General features: G+C 36.2%; 1 protein-coding gene across 2 annotated transcripts in view; it reads left to right on the forward strand.

Annotated features, from left to right (window-relative positions):
- FYTTD1 (forty-two-three domain containing 1) overlaps positions 1–24607 on the forward strand; it is a 47055-nt gene that overhangs the window by 9476 nt on the left and 12972 nt on the right. For both annotated transcript variants that reach the window (XM_036745571.1, XM_036745570.1), the window contains exons 3-4: positions 15288–15436; positions 21101–21213. In XM_036745571.1, coding sequence (XP_036601466.1) covers positions 15288–15436; positions 21101–21213 — 262 coding nt within the window. The remainder of the gene's footprint in view (positions 1–15287; positions 15437–21100; positions 21214–24607) is intronic.

Consider the following 24607-nt stretch of genomic DNA (forward strand, 5'->3'; position numbering starts at 1 on the left):
TTAAAAGTATAGGTTTTTGTTCCAAACAGGAGCATGTAGTCATCATTTGGGTAGTTTGCTGTGAAATAACATTTGCAGAAGTGTGTTCTCTCCTTCCAGCTTCCTCAAAAGTACCATTGGGGCATGTCAGTGTGTGTGTGTGTGTAAATTGTTCTCATGAAATTAGTATTTAAATAGAATTGTGATATATGAATCTAATGGAACATGATTGTGCAGTAAGAAAGGAGGAATTCAAACAAAGATGGGATGAGGAATATAGAGCAAAATAAACAATCACAAGAACAATAGACACAAAAAGAACAGATCACTAAAAGATAGTTGATCTCTGAATGATGAAAAAAGCAGCCAGAGTTCTCTTTCTCATAGCGCAGAGCTGGAGGCGCTATTCGTTCACCAGATAGCAAATATTGTTAGCTATGGTCTTGGTGTCAGATACTTTTCCTTACTGGTCTTTTTCACACAGGAGGGTTTTGGAGGGGGCCTAGGAAGAGTTGGCTGTGATATAAGGACAAAAAGCATTGACAAGGATAGTTTACAAAAAATTTGTAGAAGTGGGAAAATTTGGCACATGGGTCAGTAGTTTTTCTTAATCTCTTGCTTTTACCTTATTTTATTGTTTTGTTGTTGCTTTTATTTGCTTTTGATAATAAGACCCAAGGTTTTTTCCTGCAACTTTCACCTTCTCCCCTCAGTTTTCAAGCATGGACTTTCCTCTATGTACATTTGATCTCATATACCCACTCTGCCCATCTTTGATTTCTGCAGGGCTGTTTCTGCTTCCTCATGTAGCATATTTAAGACTGCATGTTAAGAGTACAAATGTATTGGTTCCACTGTCCTGGATGACCAGAAGTTTGTTATAAAAATTTTTGCAAATCTTTTCCATTTTTTTAATCTGTTTATTATCTTTTAGTTTCATCCTTGAATGACCTAAGAATGATTGAGTCTCTTGCCAAGCTTTCCTTAAACTGATTTTTTAAAAGATCTTTTTTCAATGAATGGATACACCATGCTAGGAACTGAGGATACAAATAACAGAGAGAGATAGGCACTTCATGGTACAATTTAAAAAATTCTTTTAAACATGGTTTAAAAATATTGTATTCTCCCTACCTCTCTCTTCCCATCCTCACTTATAGCAAAGAAGTACAATTAAATGAAAAAAAAATCTATAGAATTCACCCTTCCAGTGCCTAATTCTATAGTACTTAAGTATCTACTACCGCTACCACTTCTGTCTGTAGTAGTGACTCAGTAAGTCAAGAGTCTTCCAGAACAGGTCATTGCATTGATCTTGATTTTTTTTATTGTTTTCTTCTTTACATTACTGTGGTTGTTAAATGTGGTGTTCTTGATTCAGCCACATATCTCTCTCCCCTCCCTCCCAATCAGTTTGTGCAAGTCTTCTTAAGCATCTCTTAAATTAAGTCATTGTTTCTTATGGTGCAGAAATTTTCAGATACATACTCTCACATATGAATGATGAACATAATAAACATGATTTTCTTCTACTGCTTTTCAGTGTTTTGTGAGGTGATACTGCCCATAAAACTTAAGGCATCTTCTGTAAAAAGTTAAGAATGAATTTATATTCTAAATCAATGTTGTCCTTCATTCTCTCTCTGTTTGTCAAGGAAATCAGTTATTTGCTAAGGTACTAGGCTCATTTGGTCTCCTTTTGGAAAATCGATTTCTATTTGTTTAAAAAAAAATAGGAAATTGTTATAATCTGGGTTGATGAATGTTCATTCATTTCCTCTTTTTTTTAAGTTGTCAAGTTTGAGAAAATTGAGAAAATCAAATTGATATATTTATTTTATTTGATAATTAACTTATTTTTAAAGCTTTTTTATTATCTTTACTTATTTTTGGTTTTCAACATTCACTTCCATAAGATTTTGAGTTCCAAATTTTCTCCGTCTCTCTCTCCTTCCCCTACCCCAAGATGGCATGTAATTTGATATAGGCCATACATATATATTCATATTGAACCTATTTTCACATTAGTCATGTTGTGAAGAACGGTTAGAACCAGTGGAAGAAACCATGAGAAAGAAGAAAAAAAAGAGCAAATATTATGCTTCAATCTGCATTCAGACTCTATAGTCCTTTTTTTTTTTTCCTGGATGTGGGCAGCATTTTCCATCATGAGTCTTTTGGAGTTGTCTTGGATCCTTGCATTGCTAAAAAGAGATAAATCTATCAAAGTTAGTCATCACACATTGTGTCTGTTACTGTATACAATGTTCTCCTGATTCTGCTCATTTCACTCAACATCAATTCATTCAAGCCTTTCCAGGTTTTTCTGAAGTTCGCCTGCTCATCATTTCTAATAGCACAATAGTATTCCATTGCACTCATATACCACAACATATTCAGCCATTCTCCAACTCATGGACATGGCTTCAATTTCCAATTCTTTGCCACTACAAAAAGAACTGCTATAAATATTTTCATATGTGTGGGTTCTTTTCCCATTTGTATGCTGTCTTTGGGATACAGCCCTACAAGTGGTATTGCTGGGTCCAAGGATATGTACATTTTTATAGCCCTTTGAGCATAGGTCCAAATTTCTTTCCAGAATGGCTGGATCAGTTCACAACTCCACTAGCAATGCATTAGTGTTCCAATTTTCCCACATCTTCTCTATCATTTATCATTTTCCTGTTTTGTCATGTTAGCCGATCTGATAGGTGTGATGTGGTGCCTCAGAGTTGTTTTGCTTTGTATTTTACTAATCAGTAGTGATTTGGAGCATTTTTTTTCATTTGATAGCTTTAATTTCTTCCTCTGAAGACTTCCTGTTCATATCCTTTGACCATTTATCAATTGGGGAATGATTTGTATACTGATAAATTTTACTCAGTTTTCTAGTTTAGAAATGAGGTCTTTATCAGAGACAGTGATTGTAAAAATTCTTTACGAGTTTTCTGCTTCTCTCCTAATCTTGGTTGCATTGGCTTTGTGCAAAAACTTTTAAATTTAATGTAATTAAAATTGAATAATTGATTCTTTATCATCAATCTGTTTAACTGATTTTTTTTTATCTTTAAGTTCATCTTAAAAGTTACAGGTTCAGAAAATCAGTTCTATTATTAAAACACCTTAATTAAAAGAAGCCTGCTATCTTAAGTCTAAGAGTTCAGTTTCCATATACAGTAAATAACTTTTTTGTGCATGAGGTAATTGGGGTTAAGCGATTTGCCCAGGGTCACACAACTAATAAGTGTCAAGTGTCTGAAGCTGGATTTGAACTCAGATCCTCCTGTATCCGGGGTTCATGCTCTATCCACTACACCACCCATCTGCCTTCAGTAAATCACTTTTCATTGATGCAAAACATATTTTTGTATTAGCCATTTGGCAAAAGAAAACACAGACTAAAACAACAGCACAAGAAAAATAAAGGTTTTATTTTTAAAATATATTTTGATCCGTATTCAGACTCTTTATCAGTTCTCTTAGAGGTGGAAAGCATTTTTCTTCATAAGTCCTTCTTAAATTGTCTTGGATCATTGTATTGCTGAGAATAGCTAAGTTTTTCAGAGTTGATTGTTGTACGATATTGCTCTTCCTATAGTACAGTTTGCTCCTGGTTCTGCTCACTTCACTTTGCATCAGTTAGTATGTCTTCCCATATTTTTCTGAAGCCATCCTCCTTGTCATTTCTCATAGCACAATAGTATTCCATCACAATCATATACCATAACTTGTCCAGCCGTTATCCAGCTGATGGGCATCCCTTCCATTTCCAGTTCTTGGTTATCACAAGAAAGCTGCTATAAATATTTTTGTATATATAGGTCCTTTTTCTTTTTCCTTTTTTAAAAATCTTTTTGGGATACAGACCTAGTAGTAGTATTGCTGGCAAGGGGTATGCACAATTTTATAGCCCCTTAGGCATAGTTCTAAATTGCTTTGCAGAATTGCTGGATCAGTTTGCAGCTCCACCAATAATGCGTTAATGTCCAAGTTTTTTCCACATCCCCTCCAACATATGTCATTTTCCTTCTCTGTCATATTAGCCTAGGTGTAAGGTGGTACCTCAGAGTTATTTTAATTTGCATTTCTCTAATCAAGAATAATTTAGAACATTTTTTTCATATAACTATAGGTGGCTTTGATTTCTTCCTGTCAAAACTGCCTGTGCATATCCTTTGACCATTTATCAGTTGGGGAATGAACTATATTCTTTTAAATAGAGACTCCGTTCTCTATATATTTGAGAGATGAGGCTTTTATCCGAGAAACTTTATGTAAAAAAATTTTCCCCCCGTTTTCTCCCTTCCTTCTAATCTTGGCTGCATTGGTTTTGTTTTTGCAAAATTTTAAAAATTTTAATGTAATCAAAATTATTGATTTTATTTTCTGGCATAAATTCTTCCCTTATCCATAGATCTGACAGATAAAATAATCCCTTCTCCCCTAATTACTTGCTATCAGCCTTTTATGTCTAAATCATGTACCCATCTTGGTAAATGGTGTGAGATGTTGGTCTATACCTAGTTTTTGTCAAACTACTTTCCAGTTTTCCTGGCAATTTTTGTCAGATAGTGAGTTCTTGTCCCAAAAGTTTGGATCTTTGGGTTTATCGAATACTAGATTACTATGGTCATTTACTGCTGTGTATTGTGTGCTAATCTATTCCACTGATCTACCACTCTATATGAAAACAATTTTTATTGAAACCTAGCAATGAATTAACCGAATCCGAGGGAAAACAGCCCACCCAAAACCAATCTGCAGACCAACTCAGTATGATCATAATTATTTTCTGAATAAACCATGTTTAAAATGACAGAATTTCAGAACTGGAAGGAATGCTAGAAGTCATTTGGTTCCAACTCTTGTTTAATGAAAAAATTCCATTTATGTAGCTTTCCTGATAGATAATAAGCCTGCTTTAGTACTTGAAGAGGCAGCAGTCTCTCAGAAAGGCAGCCAGGCTGGCCTTGAGGTCACTTATTGGCTAAATATGCTCCTGCATAAGTCACTTAAACCTCTCTAGACCTTCATTTATTCTTCTGTAAAAAGAAGGGGTTGAACTAGATAATCTCTGAGCCTATTTCCATGATCTTCATTGAGGCAGAGAGAGCTCACTACTTGGCCAGGGCAGTCTGCTTCACTATGGATTAGAACATTCTTTCATTGTTTAAGGTGAAATCTCTTTAACTTTCACCAGTTTTTCTAGTCTAGCCTGAAACATTTTCTTTGTAATAGCCCTATTTATGGCTCCTCTTAATCTTGTCTCCAGGCTAAACATACTGAGTTCTTTCCTTTTTCTCCTGTTTTATTTTTAAAATAAGAATTTGACAGCCATCAACAAACATCATTCTCATAAACTAAGAACAGAAAAAGAGAATTACAAAAGAAACTGAATCTCAAGTATATGTAACTTTATAAAAGTATGTGACATGCTAAATATTTAAATTTTGTCCTGTGTGTCTTTCTGAACTTCCTCTTGCCTCTGTTTCATAAATGCTTTATCATTTATTAACTTTTTAAATTTTAAAGCATTACTGTTCTTCCCCCATAATAGAAAAAAAAAATTTAATGCCTTCCCTTGTAACATAAATATGGATAAGCAAACCAGATCTACACATTGGCTGTCAGAAAACACATCTTTCATTCTACATCTTTTGCTCATCACCTCCCTTTCAAGAAATGGGAGATAATGCTGAATCATCAGTCTTACAGAGTCATGGTGGTTTATTGCATTTATCATCATTCTTTTAAATCTTTCAAAAATTACTTTCCTTAACAATATTGTAGTTATCATATACAATGTTTTTCTGGTTTTGCTTATTTATTTGGCATCAATTTATATAAATTTTTCTAGTTTTCTCGTGATCTCTCTTTTTCGACGTTTCTTGTGGAACAATAATTCTATTATGTTAATATTGTTCTTGTTTTTCCTTCATTAATATACCATAATTTAGACAGCCATTATTCAGTATTTAGGTACTTTGTTTCCACACAAAAAATGCTATAATTTTTTGAGATGTATAGCTGTTTTCCCCTCTTCTCGTTTTGAGATATAGCCCTAGTAGTGGTATGGCTGGGTCAAAGGGTGTTCATAATTTAGTTTTGGGGAGGATAGCTCCAAAATGTTTTAGACAGTAGTTAGATCAATTTATAGGTCCACCAATAGTAAATTAGGTTTGTACCTTTCTGATAAACCTAGTTTTTTATTATCATTCTTCAATTAATGCTGTTTCTAGGCATTTCACTGGTCATTTTGTTAGTGTAATTCTTAAGTAGAGCCTTGAACTGGAAATGATACTGTCTGTGGCCTGATCAGTACTAGAATGAAATAACTTCTATGATCTGTATACTCTACATTGAACAAATATATGTCAAATACCTCCTTCATTCAAAATACCTGGGGTTAGGCGTTAGGGATAGCCCCAATAAGAAATAATACCACCCTCAGTCCTTAAGGATATAATATTCTCTTGAGGTTGTTGTGACATGTACATCAGTGAGTATAGTGAAAGGTAGGAAATTATGGTGGCAAAAGGAAGTGTGAGGGCCTTAAGGGCAGGCACTCCCCCCCCCCCCTTTTTTTTTTTGACATTTCCTCTTCACAATAGAAAACCTTAATCATGAGAGGCAATAATATTGTATTGGAATGGAGAGGTCCAATCACTGTATGTTAAAAAAATTTGAGGAGGAAAAGAATGCTTTCAGCTGAGGTAATCAGGGAAGGTTGTGTGGAAGAAGTGGTCCTTAAACTTAGTCTTAGATGATGACAGGATATCAAATGAAATGTTGAGGCTGGGAAGCAGCTAGTTTGGTTGGAATATAGAGTATATGACACTCTAGAGCATAGACTAATGTAAAAGAAGGCTGGAAAGACAATTTGCAGCAGTTTGTAAAGGGCCTTAAATGCTAGACTAAGAAATCTATATTTATATGACTAACGCAAGATTCATGATATCGATGGTGACCATGAATATGCCTGTACAGTTCGGAATTGCAGAGTATAAGAGACTCTGTATAGAAGGCAGAAGTAGTAAAACATTTATTCAGACACCAGAGGATCAAATCCCAGAACCAATAACCCCAGTTTGACATAGCAATAATTGTATTCCAAAACTAGAAAGCTGACCTCAATGTAACAGCAAGGAGATTAAAACACAGTATCACAAGAGCCAAGCCATCCTGTAACCTTCCCTTCTGCTAGGGTCTTCCGGTAAATACTCACTCATGAAACCTAACTGTCTGCTTGCCTGCATCCTCTCCTCTCACAGTTCTGAAAGTCCTTGCAATTCTCAGAGCCCTTCTAGTTCTCCATCCCTTCCAGTTCTCTTTTCTTCTTCCTCCTCTTCATCTCCTTCTTGCAGCTCTCTGGTCTGAGCTTAATGGCTACCCACAGGGTATATATACCCTATGTAGGCCTGGGGCTTAGTACCTAATAGCAAAAGGGTGTGGGCCTGTATACAAGCAAGCCTCTCCTAATCAAGCTTCCCTTAACTAGCTCCACCTGAGGCCTATTGAATGGGCGGGGAAGATCTTTGATCACATTAGCACCACCGTATTTTGCCTTGTAAGAAGGTCCTGAAGAGTTTTGAGCAGGGAAGTGATACAGTCAGACCTATGCTTTAGGAAAATCATTTTGTTAGCAGTGTGAAGCATAAATTGGACAAGAGATAAGGAGACCAATTTGAAGGTGATTACAGTAGTCTAGATGAGAGGCAGTGAGGGCCTCAACCAAGGGTGAGGGTAGTATGAGAAGAGGAAGGAACAGTTCAGCTGTGAGTGGCTATGGAGACAGAATCCTTGGGTCTTGGCACCTGATTAGATTTGAGAGGGGAGTTGGAGATGATTTTGGGTCTGTGAACCCGCACAACTGGTAGGATAGTGGCAATATTCAACAGAAATTAGAGAATGGAGGAGTCACAGACTTGGGGAGGGAAAGAAAAATTTTTAATTTTTTGGTATGTTGAAGTCAGATTGCAAGAGAATTGAGGCAAATTTGAGTGTGTGATAAGGAAGTGGGCAGTGAATATAGGCTCTTTATAGGAGTTGATTAGTGAAAATGAAGGGAGAAGAGCTGATAATCACTTGGTAGAGGGTGTTTAACAGGTTTGGTTGTTTCGTTTGTTTTTTAAGGTTTAGAGGGAATTTGTTCTATATGACAAATTCCTAAAAGCCACTGAAGGGGATGGGATCAAGGGTGTGAGTTAGCCTGGGCAAGTAGAGGGTCTACTAATCATAGAATTATAGAGTTAGAACTGGAATGAATTCCAAGGGCCATCTAGTTCCATTATTTTACGGGAAAGGAAATTGAGAACAAGGTAAGGTTAAGTGATTTGTTCAAAATTACAGAGCTGGTAAGTAGCAAAGCCAAAAACCAGGTCCTGTGACTTCCTAGCCACTCTGCTTTCTATTGTCACACAGTCAGAAATTGAATCAATCACCAAGCTTTTATTAAGGATCCACTGTGTGCCAGGCACTATACTCTGTCCTCATGAAAAAATGACAAAGAATGAAACAATCCTTCTTTTCATGAAAGTTAGCTTCATCCAGGATAAGGCACATGTACATATGTAAGTAAATACAAAGTAGTGAGGAGTGGCACTAGCAATTTGAGGGGATTGGGAAAGCTTTTATGTAGAAGGTGACTCTTAAGCTGCTTTTTGAAGAAAGAGATGGGAGTCTGAGGCAGTGGCATTGAAGCAAAGCATTCCAGCTATGGAGGATAGCTGGTGCAAAGTCATGGATATCCAACATGGAATGGGAGGAACAAAGAGAAGGCTGGAGAGGGCTCCAGGGAATCCTGAAAGGGGAATGGTATATATTGGGGATGGCAAGCAAGACTGGGGCCAGATTGAGCAGGACTTTAAAAACCAAATCAAGCTGTTTATATTTGATCCTAGAGGCAATGTAGAGCTACTGGAGTTAGGAGAATGGTATGGTCAGATGCATGCTTAAGGAAAAACAAAGGAGTCAGGGGTAGATGATAATGTAGAGAGCTTTTGTGCTGTCTTGGATGGAAGAAGCCCACTGCAGATTTCCTTCATTTTCTCAAACTACTGGTTTTAATGCATTAACTTATTTATCAGCTTCATCACAATATTGACATATTAAGCTTTTGAAAACCCACACACCTTTTCCATACTTAACAGAAAATTTTAAAAAGAATTTAAAATTCTCAAATTATATACAATTTAGAAAAAAATTAATCCTCATGATTGATGGATCGAACAGGCTGGGGTCTACAATTAGGTTAAAAAGTGCTACATACTACATCCAATAAATATCTTGATGATTAAGTGTTGGAAATGGAATTGTTACTGGTTGATGATTTTATGTACAATTATTCCTAAAAGATTGCTTAAATTAGTGAGGCTTGCAATTCTGTCTTGGAAACTCCAAAACCATGTGTCAGACTGAGCCTGATAATAAAGCTGTAACATTTGAATACTTAATCCCAGTGATTTATGTTCTAAGGATTTTTTATAAACGGATAAGCTTGTCGTGTAGTGATTTTTGATAGCATAGAGTTTATAGAACCAGGTGTGTATTTGACATGCTATATTCCTTAGCTTATGTTTTTAAAAGGTCTTGTGGATTCCTTTTGTTTTTGTATCACTTATTTCTGGATACATATGCTATTCCTGCTTGTAACGAAGAAAAACAGCTGGGTGTTGCAGTGGTTAGAGTTCTGGGCCTGGAGTCAGGAGAACATGAGTTTATATTTGACCTCAGACACTTAATAGTTGTGTGACCCTGGGCAAGTCACGTAAATCATTGTCTGCCTTAGTTTCCTCATCTGTAAAATGGGCATCATAAGAACACCTACCTCCCAGGGTTGTTGAGGATCAAATGAGATATTTGTAAAGCGCATAGCACAGTGGCATGTAGTAGGCACTTCATAAATGCTTATTCTCTTCCCCCCAATTAAAACCAGTTAATTGACTCTATTACCATATCTAACATCATGTGTAAAACTCCATACCAGTAGTCATTACAGTGAAATAGGCCTTGACTTAGTCCATAGGCTCATTCGAACTGGAAAGGACTTTAAAGGCCAGATAGTCTAACCCCCTCATTTGACAAATGAGGAAACTAAGGCCCAGAGAGGGGAAGTGACTTGCCCAGAGTCACACAGGAAGTAAGTAGCAGAGCTGGGATTTGAATCCAAGTCTTCTGACTCCATATCCAGTGCTTTGTTTTCATTTACATTATCGTCTTCAAGTATGCATATTGTTTTCCTGGTACTGCTTATTTCACTAAGAATCATTTTGTACAAGTCTTTTGTATTTCTTTTAATTCTTTTTTTGTTTCTCATGGCGCAATAATGTTCCATTTTGTTAATACACCACAATGAATTCAATTAATTCCCCAATTCACAGCTCTCTGCCTTTAGTTTTGTTATTAAAGAGTGCTGCTGTTAATATTGAGGGAAGCAGTGTATTTCTGTCTTTGATCTCCTTGGGGTATGTGCCCATTATTTTTGGGCCAAAAGCTATGAAAGGTTTACTGACTTGATGATATCATTTCATGTTGTTCTTTAGAATGATTATTGGACTCTGTTATAACTTCATGCTATATAACAATTCTGTATTACTGAGCAGATCCACATTATTTCATCTATAACTAGATTTTAAAAGGTATTGCATTTGCCTGAATTTGCCTCAAATTACACCCTTATGACTTTAAATTTTTCAGAAATTTTACATTTTTATCCTTCTTTGAAATTCATTTTGAAATGTTGAAATGCACTGAAGGCAGCATATTGTGGAAATTGTACTGCACCTGGAGTTAGAGGATTGAGTTCAAATCCTGCCACTATCACCTAACTTTCAGTTTTCTCATCTATGAAAGAAGTTGTTTCCACTAAGTAACCTCTAAGGTCTCTTAAAATTTGAAATATTTTTCTTATAATTTTAAACAGCCTAATTCAGTGTCATATTTTCAGGAAACTCTCAATTGCAATGATGATTTCTTCTGAGTTACAGTTCTTAGCTTTTACTGTTTAAAAAGTCATGATTTTTTTTTCCTAAGGGAAACCCAGTACTCTTCACTATTTTCTCTCCCTCTCTCTCCCCTCCCTCCCTCCCTCCCTCTCTCTCTCTCTCTCTCTCTCTCTCTCTCTCTCTCTCTCTCACAGACACACACACACACACTCTCTCTCTCTCTTCAGCCATTTTAGGCAAGCATTTAATTTGTTTGGGCTCCACTTCTCTCAGATCTGTAGAATGAAAGATTAATGTCTACCATTTTGGATTGTTGTAAATATGGTCTGATATAAGTGCAATTTGAAAATGGTATAGTGCTTCATATATGTAATAATATTGTGTCTTGGAAGACAATTGAGATTGTAGCTATTAAATTTGAGGGAAAAGTAAATATTTACCAAAAAAATTCAGGAAAGGGATCTCAGCAAAGTTAAGTTTTATTAATGCTTTTTTTTTTTTAAAAACCATAGTATCATAGATTGGATGATCTTGGATTGGAATTGAAAAGGGACCTTGTTCCTCTTATCCTCAATCAAATCTTCGCTTGTAACAAAGAAAACATTACAAAATCAACAGACAAGATGACTGTGTGTGTGTGTTTTGCATTCCGTGTCCATATATGATGGGTGTTTGGTCCATTGAGCAATACTACTATGCTTACCCTGAAATGTTATGTTGCTGTTAGTGTTTTGTTAGGTTGATATAGATAATTCACTCAGCTGTCCTTCCAACGATTATACATGCTGCATCCACTTTCTATCTAATTTTTTGTGGTCACAAAAAGAAAAGCAGTGTTTTCTGGTTTTATTCTATTATGTGTTGCTAGAACTAAAGGCAGATTTGTTCTTTTAGGTAGCTTTTTTTCTTGAACTTATTTTTTTTATTTAAAAATGATTAATATCTTTTGTTTTCACATGACATTCATTTCTGAATATATCTCCCTCTCCTTTTACTCAGTGAGCCATCCCTTGGCTTTTTTTTTTCTTTAAGAGTAAAAAAGCTTTTTTTTTTTTTTTTTTTTTTTTTAAAGAGGATAAGAACTAGTTGAGTGAACTCACGAAGACATAAACTGTTTTTGGCAACATGTACAGTATTACAAAGTGGGCCTCCCCCCTTCCTCCTTGTTGGGGACCATGCTTAATCTTTATAAAGAAAGTGTTTAGTTTTGTCTTGTTCTCTCCCCCCTTAATTGCATCAATTCATGTTTCTTCCTGTGCTCCACTGAGTTCATTTTGTTTGTCATTTTTCATAGTGCAGTAATTATTTCATCGCATTTATGTACTTCAATTTGTTTAGCTATTCCTTAATTGATAGGCATTTACTTTATTTACAGTTGCTTTCTGCTGGAGGTTCACTTTCAGCACAGGAGTTCTTATGTACTAATTAAAGGCAGTGAGAGGAGAAAATGAAACCTTTCTGGACAGTAATATTTCCTTTTTAAATACTTGTGTTTTTAATAATTCTAAAAGTCAGGAAAAAGTTTTATTAGAACCACTAAATATTTTGTAAAATTGATTTATTAAGTAATAGTACTCATTTTAGTAGACAGATAAAAGATGTTTGTGGAAAGTTTCACAATTTAGCCATAAACTGATTAAAAACTTTTTCATTTTTTTGTTTTTCTGAGAGCTAACTTAGCTTTTCTTGCTGGGATTTTATTAGTCATCTTTATTTGATTAAATCTTTATCTTAACAATTAGTACCTATGAAACGAGTACCTATAAAATAATTTCTGATTTAGAAATTTAACTTCCTCTCCTTTTTAGCATAAGGCAGTAAGTCAGATACCTGTTTTGTAACTGTTCTAGTGATAGTTCATGAGGCCTACATAACTTTGGGCTCATTTCGCTTGTGACTGCTTACATTTTTAGTATGAAGTGCAGCCAGTAAATGTGTGACTGGCTTGCTAATTGTACAAACTGGTGGATGTACCTTCTGTAAAAGGTGTATTCCTAAAAAGGTTGTACACAAGTTGACTAACTGATGTATGTTAGGGGCTCATTCATGGAAGAAACCTTTTTTGTACGTATGAGTTGCCTACAATGTCTGACAAAATGTGGACAATTTCCCTTTTTGCTGAGCCACATGTAAAAACAAGTTTCCCCCTTAACCATTCGAAGTGTGTGTGTCCTTGTTCAAGAAGTTGCCATCAGATAAAAAATAAGACCAAGAATGTGTTTTAAAAGCAAAAATCATAAATTAATAAATTTCTAAAGTCCTTTGAAATAGCAAAATGGTACTTTGTGTTATATAAAATGCCCATGTATTTATTGTATATATTTATTGACAAGGCTTTGTCATAACAGCATAGTGAATAGAAAGGTGGCCTCAAGTCAGAAAGGCCTGGGTTCAAATTCACTCGCTTTACATACTGGGCAAGTTATTTAATATCTGTCCCATTTTCCTTGACTATAAAATGGGGATAATAGTAGCACTCCCCTCACAGAGTTGTTGTGTTTTTAGCTAGACCTATGATTCCATGGCTGTAGGGAGCGCCTAATGAGGAAAGCCCTCTCTTCTAACGTAGATCAGTACCACTTTGCAACTTACAGTGACTGAAAAGTGCCTGCTGCACTCAGAAGGTTCATTCACACATTAAGGATTACGTAGCCAGTGGATGAAAAACGGCGCTTAAGCCCAGATCTTCCTGACCCTCTATCATTAGATAGTGCTTTTGTCAGTGGGAGAGAACCTAGATTTCCCACTTCACAAAAGTTGTGGGCTTGACCCCTCCTGCCTCCCTGGCTGTGGTGCTGTATTGTTTGGATTAGCAGGAAGTCATTAGCTATAGTCTTTGCAGTAAGACCTGGGGCTTGCCATCTTCCCTGCCTGCCCACTCCAGATGCCCAGACATTGCCATCCACGCTGTCATGTACCCTAAAGACTTGTGTAAATAAAAAAGTCAGAATCTTGGGATTTAGAACCAGAAGGGCCCTTGCTCTGCCAGGTTGTTGTACTTTATGGACAACCTGGACTTTTCTGTCTACCCTGCAGTTGAACCTCTCTCTCTGTGTTCTCTTCCCCCATTAGAACATGAGCTTGAGTGTAGGTAACAGTGTCCTTTGTATTCATATCCACAACCCTTAGCCCAGTGATTGGCATGTCTCAAAGGCTTACATGCTTTTTCATTCATTTATTTATATTCCACATTGGAAATGTGTGAACAGAAAAGTGGGCCAGTTTATGTAGCCAAATGAAGGATGTAGTGACTGAAGTGTCCAGGGAACCCTTGAGGTGTGTCTTCACTACTGCTTGTACTACATGACTGTTCTGTACTGCAGATTAATATTTTAAAGAATATCTTGGCAGTAACAGATTGATGAACGTGTACAAGTAGGAACAGTGGGGCATGTTTTTTGTTCTTTGGGGTAAAATTGAACTAAAAATAAAGTGTGCCAAGATGAAATTGCTAAGTGCAATAATAATGTGACATCTGAGGTTTGGCCAAGTTTAGCTATATAGGCTGTGCAGAGGGATAAAAAGAGAGAGGGAAAGACTAAGCTGCCTAGTTTGGGGATGGTAGTAAGTGTCTCAGTGCTCTTTTCATATTCACTTTGAAATAGATAGCAGCCCTGTGGTAGAAATAAGACTTGGGCAAGATGATTAGGAGACTTGATTAGCCTAACAGAATGAAGCAGTCTAAGAAAGAAATTTCAGAGACTTTATTCTCCATAAATGTGCCTTTTAAATACTGTACCCTAATTTCCCTGATGCAGCTAAGTATAGTTATCCCTTCCACATTGTGACTTTCCCCATTGTGGTTTTGATGTATCACAGGTCAGCATAAGAAATTAAATGGGAATTTTTTGGGGGGAGGGGGTTATGGAAGCCTCAGATGACACGTGAAGGCCAGCAGGTAACACAGAAAAAGTTTACTTAGAAATGCATAAAATATATATAGTATTGTGTAATACTTACATATTTTATCTTTTCATACCATAATAATCAAACTTCTTCTCTGGTACAAAGGGAGGGCCAAAAAAATTTTACATAGATTTTCCAGATCATGGGGGAGCCATGCCCCTTACCCCTGCGATGTAGTAGGGATAACAGTAGTGGCTACAAGAAAGAACATCTTACACAACTCCAGCTTAAGGTGAGAGGTAACCCATGAACACAGAGTAGGGTGATTATGAAATTTCTCAAGGTTCTGAGAGAATTCTAAATAGGTATTTGAATTTTAGAAGTCCTTTAGAAAAAAAAGAGAAGGGAACCTAGCAATGCTCTCCTTCAGTGACTTTTTATATTCTAGGCCTTAGCAGCCTCCAGTATATTTTTTCCAGTGTAGTTGATTATCTTGCTCTCATTTCATCTCACAAGGTTTTGGTAAAAATGGTTTGGGCCGAAGAGGAAGAATGGGTCCTGGAAAGAGACGTTCATATGGAGTTATCACTGGCCTGGCAGCTCGGAAAGCAAATGGAATTCGTAAAGGAGTCAGCCCTATCAACCGACCACCTTTAAGTGAGAAGGTAGGAGGATGGCACTATCATGAAAATAATAATAACATCTCTCTTCCACATCCACCCCCCCCCATTTGAATTAGAATTGATGTATACAAGAGTAATATCTTAGTTTATATTAAAGTACTTCAAAAGAACTGCTATTTTATTAATGCTGGTACTCTACACTGATTGTGGATAACCTTTGGGGATAATTCAGTGAACCATGGTCAAAACTTTCATTATCTGGTGACTAGCCTTTTGGTGAGGAGTCTTTTGAACTTGACCAAGCTTAATCCTTAGAGGACAGTTCACATCTGGGGCTATATTTCAGTTTTTTCAGCTTAGGAGAACCTGACAGAGCTTGCACTTCAATGACATGACATAGGTTCAAGAACTCGAGCTCACATCCTTTCCTGGATGAGGCATTTCAGGGCAGGATCAGTTACCGAAACATAATAAATTTTAATTTTTTGTTTTTACAGTATTGTTGCTACATGCACATCTGTGTATATAAACAGTATGATAAATGCTAAATGAGAAACTATCCAGCAATCTTAAAAACTAGAAATATCTTTTAAATTCAGACTACACTAATTTTTTTTTACATTTGCCCTTTAAAGTCTATTCTTCAAAGTGATTACAATGGATTTTTAAAAAAGGATTATAGGAATGCTCAAAATAAGTTAGTATTCACATAGAACAGTTCAAGTGCTAATTACAAATGACTGTTATATGTTTATTAAAATAAGTGCCTGAAGGACCCATTAGACATTTTCTTATCAAGTATTGTTTCCCCGAAGGCAGTGAAATGCATACTTCTAAAAAAAAAAATCTTGCTTAGACTTTTTTGCTGAATTCACTTCAACTCTCCCAATTAGTGTTAACTCTAGTGCAGTTTTACTGCTATAAAAATGAACAAGATTTAATTCATCCATGAATTAAATGAATAATAAAATTAATATACCCTATTTGATCAACCTAATTTGTTCCTCACTCTGAGTAACTGGGCAAATGGCTCTGTTGAGTACTTTTATTCAGATTTTTGCTTTGTTTATAGTCAATTTAAAACTGTCAAAAAGGTAAAGTGCACATCTGCATCTCTATTAAGACAGTCTTACTTTAGACCTTAGTAAAAGTAAAATTCTTATATTATTTATCTGCTCCATAGAGCTAGAAGGGACTTTAGCAGACTAATCAATATAGAGGTTAGAATTTGTATTGACAGAATGTCTAAAGTTTTTGTATGAGTTTGGGGTAACTTAAGATCATAGATTTAGAATAAGAAGGAACCTTAGAGGTCCTGTCCATTTTTTTCAGCTTTTAAAAAAAAATCCTTTATGAAATGTAGACACAGTCTATGTATTGTTTATCTTTTAATTTTTCTCTGATGTGAATGTTGTATTTTTCTTAACCTTTAATATTTTACTTTACCTGATTGATGTATGTATATAAAGACTTTTGTAATCCTAAGATTTTGAATCATGGATTTTTTGGTATCGATTAATTAAACATGCATTTCTTATGAAGGAATGCTTTTTATCATTTATTATTTGCCATAGTAACAAAAGCGAGGTTATCTAATTGAAAACTCTTGTTTTGAAGACAAAGACTGGTCAGGAAATAGAGAAATTCTCTATTTGAGTCAGTCAAAAAAATCTTTGCCTAGGCATTGTGAGAAATATGTAAGATAGTCATTTTACTCAAGGAGGGTAAAATCAAGTAATGAATTGTGTAATATGATCTACTAGAAGTACTGGAAGAGATCAGTGAAATTCTCTTAATTCCTTTGATCTTACCATCACTCCTTAGTGTCCACTTATCACTCTCAGGAATCTGTAATTCTTTTGTCTTGTCATATTCTTTTATCATTCAGTTTCTCCTTATGCCTATATACTCTTGCCCTCCTGAATCTTCACTCCTTGTTGTAGTCTTGAATCCTTTGATCCTGTGTCATGTTATCAGTTATAGATCACCAAACCCTAGCCCTGGATTACTACTAGAACATTCTGTTTCTATTCACATGTTGCTGGAATAAGTCACACAGTCATGCTGATTGGTTCCACTGCAAATGTTAATCTGATTTCAAGTGGGCCTTTAGTGCAGCAAGACAGTCCTCCTCCCCAGCTGATTCTCTCCTTCACCATAGCACTTCCACACTTTCTCTTCTCTCTCCAAACCTCCCATACTTCCCCTTTCCTCTACACTCCGAACTTATACTTAACCAGATAATGCCATTCACTTCAAGCTCTTGGTTTCTTCACTCTTCATCTGACATTTCCTTCATATCCCCCACTGTCTCTTCCTTTAATCTGTGGTGAAGAATTGGCCTTTCTCCTTGACAATTTATATTATCTCCTTGACTCATTTATATGTACTGTTGGTTCCAACGCCTCCTGTCTTTTGCAGTAAATTGCCACACTACCATCCTGTCCCTCTCCAGTCTTCGAGTTTCTATCTGCTGATTCCTTTCCTGCTACATATAAAAATATCCAAGTCTCCCATAGCCTTAAAAAATGCTTACTAGATCCTGTCATCCTATGTCTCTTCCTCTTGTTGGCTAAATGCCTTGAAAAATATATCTGCATCCTCTCCTCTTACTTCTAAACCCTCTGCAGTCTAGCTTCTGAATTCATTCAACTTAAACTGTTCTCTCCAAAATTATCAGCAATCTCTTAATTACCAGATCTTAATGGCTTCTTCTCAATTTTCATCTCTGATTTCTGTTAAGAATTTTACACTCTTGACCATTTTGTCCTAGATGCTGTCTCTTTTCTTTGGGTTGACTCTGCTTTCTCATTTCTCCTATCCATCTTGACTCCTCAGTTTCCATTGCTGGCCCTTCATCCATATCTTGGTCATTAGCCAAGGTTCTCTTCCTAGCCTCCTCATCTCTATTTTTTACTTGTCATTTGTTGATTTTATTAGCTCCTGTGGTTTCAATTATCTTTTTGCCAATAACTCTCAGTTCTACATCTCCAACCCTGCTTTTTAATTTCACATCATGAGTAACTTATTTGACATTTTAAACTGCATGTCCCATAGACATTTCAAACTTAGCATGCCCAAAACTGAACTCATTCTCTTTTTCCCTAAACCCATCACAATCTTTCCAGTCACCCAGGCTTATAAACTTGTGCAGTTTTTTGTGTCTTCACTCTTGCTGTCCTTACATATCCAATCAGATGTCAAACTTTGCCATTCTATCCGTAACATCCCATGTAGGTGTCTTCTTGTCTCCACTCACAAAGCTACCACCCTACTTCCAGCTTGAGAGGACTGGTACATCAGCCTTCTGATTGGTCTTCCTCCCTCAGGTTCTTCCCTACTCCAATCCATCTTGCACACAGCTACCAAAATGATTTTCCTACAATACAGCTCTGACCATGTCACTCGTACTCCTCTCATTCAGTAAATTCCATTGGCTTCCTGTTAAATCTAGGATCAACTGTATACACCTGTCTTTGGCATTCAAAGCTTTTTACAGCCTGGCCTCTTGCTATCTTATGCGTCTTCTTACACATCACTCTCCTCCATGCACTTGCCAGTCTAGTCATATGGGCACACTGGCTCTTACCTACATGGAAGGCTCCATCATCCATTGCGGTACCTTTGCACTGATGGTTCCTTTTGCTTGAAATACTGCTGCTTTGCACTTTCACCTTTTAGGTATCGTGACTTTGAAGACTCATCTAAAGCGCCTCCTTCAGCAAGAGTCTTCTTTCTGGCTTCCCCCATTTGTCTAGTGTTTTCCCTTCTGAAGTTAACTCATATTCACTTGATGTGAATCTTGAATACATCTATTTGATATGCTGTATTCCCTGTTATAATGTAAGCACCTTCAAATTTTCCTTGTATTTACTGTTCTTAACTTACTGCCTAGCACATAATAGCTCTTAATGTATGCTAGGTGATTGAACTGGGCCCTGATGTTTTTAAATGCCCAACCTAGTAGGTTGGGTTTGTGTAGGTGGAGAGGGAAATATCCTCATCAGAGGAAACATGGAAGCCTGCATGAGTATGGTGTGTTAATAGGAGGATGAGAGAGACTAGTCACATAGCATGTGTTGTGAAATACGATGGACTAGGCGGTACACTCTCCTCATTTTCCAGATGAGAAAACATGCCTAGAGAAATTAGGTGATTTTGCTCATGGTCACAGATTTAATAAGTAGCGAAGTTGGGCTTCAGATCAATTGAGACAAATTTGTGGAGAGCCTTGGGAATGAGAAGGGGGTGTTAAAATTTGATAATGCAATCTATAGTGAAGGGCTGGAAGTTTTTTAATAGGAGTGACCTGATGTGAAAGCATATTTTAAGGAAGTCTAGCTTGGCAGCAGTGTTAAGGATGGATCAGAGTGTTGAGAGTCAGGAATTAAGGGCAACTTCTCGAGAAACTGTAAATTATATTATTTTTAACTTAGAAGTACTCTTTCGATATTTTGCTTTTTTATGCATGATTTCTCACTTTATTTCATATATGTATATAAATTTGTGTTTATTCTTATTTAAGTATAATAGCTAGACTTGAGAAGTATTCCGTTTTTAGAAACTAAGTGTATTTAAGAATCATAAGTATAAAATTAGTCAAACAAATGGAAGTATTGGTCCAGTTGATACCTGTGATATGTTAGAACAAATGCATTGCTCTCAAGTAGAGGTTCTTCACCTGGGGTCCATGAACTTGTTTTGTTGTTATTGTTTGTTTGTTTGAAGTTTTGGTGTTTTGATAACTCTTTCAGTATAACTAATTTCCCTTGTGATCCTATGAATTTTTATTTTTTGCATTTAAAAACATTATTGTAAGATGGGCCCCATGGGCTTTACCAGACTGTCAAAAGGGACTTCATAACACAAAAAATGGTTAAGAATCTGTCCTCTAGGGAATGCATAGTACAAATAAGAAAGACATAAAGAAGTAAACTTTTGAGATAAAAAATCAAGTAGAGGGTGTTAAGCATACTGCATAGATCTGGATTTAAAATATATGGACTTAGAGTTAATACTACTTATTTTATTTATACTATGGGAATTAAACATTTTCTTTCTGATGGTTTTTAGGCTTATCCTTAAGTATATTGTAGACTTATTAAAAAGTTAGATTTCTACATGAAGAGGAACTACTTTTATATACAGTATTTTCACTTTTCAGGACATGTTTGTATTTTTTGTTTTTGCTAAGACTGTTGGTTTCAGCTAATGTTATAGAATTGCTGCATCCTACCTTCAGTTAAACTTTTTTCAGCAATAGCTCACATTTCTATTCATATCATTTCACTCATTCAACATTTATTAAAGGCACCTTTGGGCAGTATCTTGTCCAAGGCCCTGGGAAAAATACAAAGGTTAGATGAATTAGGGCCCCCACAGGGAGCTCTCTCTAGAGAAAAAACACAGAAATATAAATAATTGTCTCATCTTATGATTTAGAAAATGCTTACCTCAGTACCTTCTAGGGGATAGAGAGAGTTTAAGTATTCTCCCTAGTTTACAGACAAGGAAACAACTCAGGAGTTAATAATATTCACTATTCATGTAGTTATTATGTCAGAGCTGGGGCTTGAACCCATGTTTCTGATGCTAAATCTTATGCTCTTTTTATTACCTCCCCCCCCCCCCGCCCCATGAAGAACACCTTCTATCTACAGGTAGGAAACCATGTTAATCAGATTGTTGTTGTTATTGTCTTTAAAGAACATACAGCGATATTATCCAATGTTAAAAAGGAAGACAAACCTTCAGAGGCAAAATGACATGCAGAGGAAACCAATCCCAGTTCTCAGGAGGCCTAACCAGTTAAGCAGAAGGTGAGAGGTTTGAAGTAGACCATTATAATATGCTCTCCTTCATAAAGTAAGATAGTGCCACTGACCTACCGTCAGTGTGCATGTGTTTTTGTTGTGATTTTTTTTTCAGGAGTGATGATAGATTTGTGTTAATCTGTCCACACTCTACCTAATGACTGAGCGCATGTCTTTCCAAGACCACTAGCTGGGATCCCTAAAATATGAGTGCTAAGCAAGCAGATAGTCCGTAATGAGGTTCTTTTATCTAAACTACATCATTCATTAGCTCTGATGAATTTAATCTCCTGAAATTTGTGTTTTAAAGTATGACTCACCTTCCCTAAGTTTCTTGCCACTTAAAACTACAATCACAAAAGCTATTACCCAGAAATGGAATGTGAGGGTTGCCTTAGGCTGGAGTGACAAACCAGACACTCTTCATGAAGTCTGGTTGACCTGAAGCTGTATTAGTTGACTTAATCATCATTTACTCATAGATTTATACCTGTCAGAAACCTTAGAGATCTAAATCAGCCCCCTGTTTTATAGATGAGAAAACTAAAGCTGCTAAAGTTCACAAAGATTAGAGGCATAGTCTGAATTTGAACCTAGGCCCTGGGACTCCAAATCTAGCTTTCTTTCCACTTGACCCCAGTAGCAGCTTTACATTTAGTTGTAATTTGTCCCTTTGGCCATTTGTTCTCTCTAAAGACAAGGTGAACTGTTCACTTTTTTGCAAATAGTGTCTACTGAGTCTTTGTAGAATTTAACTAGAATACCCTGGATTTTATAATTTTGTTTTAATACATTGCTGCTGGACCTGTATATGGAATCCTGTCCTTTTGTGCACTTGAACACGTTCATCAGGATGGAGGTTTTATAATGCCAAATCTCTTTGGAAACAAGCCTTTTTTTTTTTTAAATAGATTATATTGATGCCTTTAAATGGTTAAAAAACAACGTTTTATTGATGCTCTTGTTTTTATATCAGTCACCTCCCAGGGACTCTATCAACCCTCCCCTGCCCCCCTCTATTTTAACAAATAAGGACAGTCAAAAAAAACTCTACACCTATAGTCATCATCTTTCAGCAGAGAGGTAGGAGGCATGCTTCATCAGTCCTCTGAAATCAAGATTGGATAATGTTTTAAACAGACGTATACATTTTTTAGTATTGTTTTCATTTACATTATTATGGTCTTTGTGTAAATTATTTTGCTTCTGCTTTTTTCTTTCTTTCTTTCTTTTTTTTTTGCTGTGCATTACTTCATACAAGTCTTTATAAGTTTTTCTGAATTCTTCTTATTCGTGGCTTCTTATAGCACAGTAGCATCCTGTTGTGTTTATGTACCACAATTTGTTGAGCTATTCCTTTATCGATGGGTAACCTACTTTCTAATTCTTTATTACCAAAAGTACTGCTATCATTTTTGTATATATGAGACCTTGATATCCTTTAGCTATATGCCTGCTATACCTTATATCTCTATTCATTCCGTAACTTTTTTTTAGTATAATCCCAAATTTCTAGATTAGGTAATCCACAGTTCCATCAACAGTACATTACTTGTATGCTTGGCCTTCCATAGGCCCTCTAGCATTGACTGTTTCATCTTTTGTCAGCTTTACCAAAGAGTTTTTATTTGCATCTCTCTTGAAGAATTCTTTTATGTGGTTGCTGATAGCTTGCACTTCATACCTTTTGTTTTCACATCACAGTAGTTTCTGGATATATCCTCTCCCCTCCCATACAACAAAGTAAAACAGTTGAGCAAAAGCAGTGGATGCAGCATTACAGGAAATTGTAAGGGAATTTGATGGCCATCTAGTTCTACCTATGCAAGAAAGGAGCCCTTATTGTAAAATATTCAGCTAATGGTATTCCATGCTCACCTATAGTCTACCAGCAAGTTGAAATTATTGTTGCAAAAGAGAAACTTCTGAAATACGAAATTGTCAGAAAAAGTAATAACTTAAATTTATATAGCATCTAAGCATTGACACAGGATTATGTTTGTGTGTTTTTTTTCCTCATTTCATCATTGAAGCATAGTAAAAATATTTTTTATCCTCCTTTTATAGCTAAGGAAATTTGAGTGTTAGAGAGGTTAAATGACCTGCCCAATGTCATGTAGGGTAGCAAAGTTGGGGTGCAAACCTGCAATTCGGTGTGCAAATTCTAGTTTTCTGCTTCCCAATTCCAGAACTGTTTCCATGTTACCTCTCTTATTTCCTTTTCCCTGTGACCACATATTTCAAAGATAACATTTATTAATAAGATTATATGAAGATAGGATGACTTCTTTTGGGTGGGTACTCACCTCCAAGGTTTTTGTTTTGTCTTTGTTATCTCTAGCACCTAACACAGAGCCATGCACTAATTATTGGCATTGACAATGGCTTTTCATGTAGAACCCTCATCTAATTTTAGAATCCAAAATGGTGAAATCTGGGGATAGTTAATTCAGGAGATATGTATTGAGCACCTCCTTCATGCCCAAGAGTGAACTTGGCTACTGTGAACAGTAGTAAAGCATCAGGAAGCCTTCCCTGAGATGCTTACATTCTCTGTCAGAAAGTCAAATTGTAACAATAACAGTAGTTCACATTTAATTTTGTAGTCAGAATACTGTGCCTTATATATATATTCTGTTATTTGTGTGCTTAAATGAAACTAGAGAACAATAATCAAGTGCTAGTTTATGTGGCTTAGGATGTCGATGACAAAAAAAATCATTGTGAGTTCAGGCAGTCGGGAAAGTTTCATGGAAAAGGTCTTGAGCCAAGTCTTGAATAATAGGTAAGATAGTAGTAAATGGCCAGGTTAGAAACCTGTAAAACAGATGCAGAGTGAAGGGAAGCCAAAGAGAAGTTAAGAGCAGGATTAATTTGCCTGGACTTGGTTGTCCTTTGAAAAGCACTAGCTGGGTCATTGATATTTGCCCAGATGGAGCTCTCTCAAGTCAATTCTTATCAGCAGCCTTGTTGAACTCTAGGAAGAGCCCTAGGTTTATACTTTACAATCACTCAGCCATTGTCCCCAGTATAAATATTGAGTCATTGCATGTGCTTAGGATTTAATATTTCTCAGAGCACTTCCATATGTAGTATCTCATGCTTATATTATTTCTGTGACACAGATGCTTAAATTGGGAACGGTTAAGTGAGTTGTCAGGCCAGTGGAGTTGGGAACTTTAGAATTCTGGGGCCCCAGATTGTTTGCTATTGTACTATTCTGTCCATCAGCATGTTTTTGTTTGTTTCATGAAATTCAGGTATGGCCTTTTTGAGACAGGGACAATCTCAATTTACAAATGTGTGATCTGGAGATTTACCTTGGATATACGAAGGTTACTGGAGAATGAGTTGAATCAGGCATGTAGCTTTCTAAATGCATGGAAAGCTAAAAAGAGAA

This window comes from Trichosurus vulpecula, chromosome 2, assembly GCF_011100635.1.
Source record: "Trichosurus vulpecula isolate mTriVul1 chromosome 2, mTriVul1.pri, whole genome shotgun sequence".
Lineage (NCBI taxonomy): Eukaryota > Metazoa > Chordata > Mammalia > Diprotodontia > Phalangeridae > Trichosurus > Trichosurus vulpecula.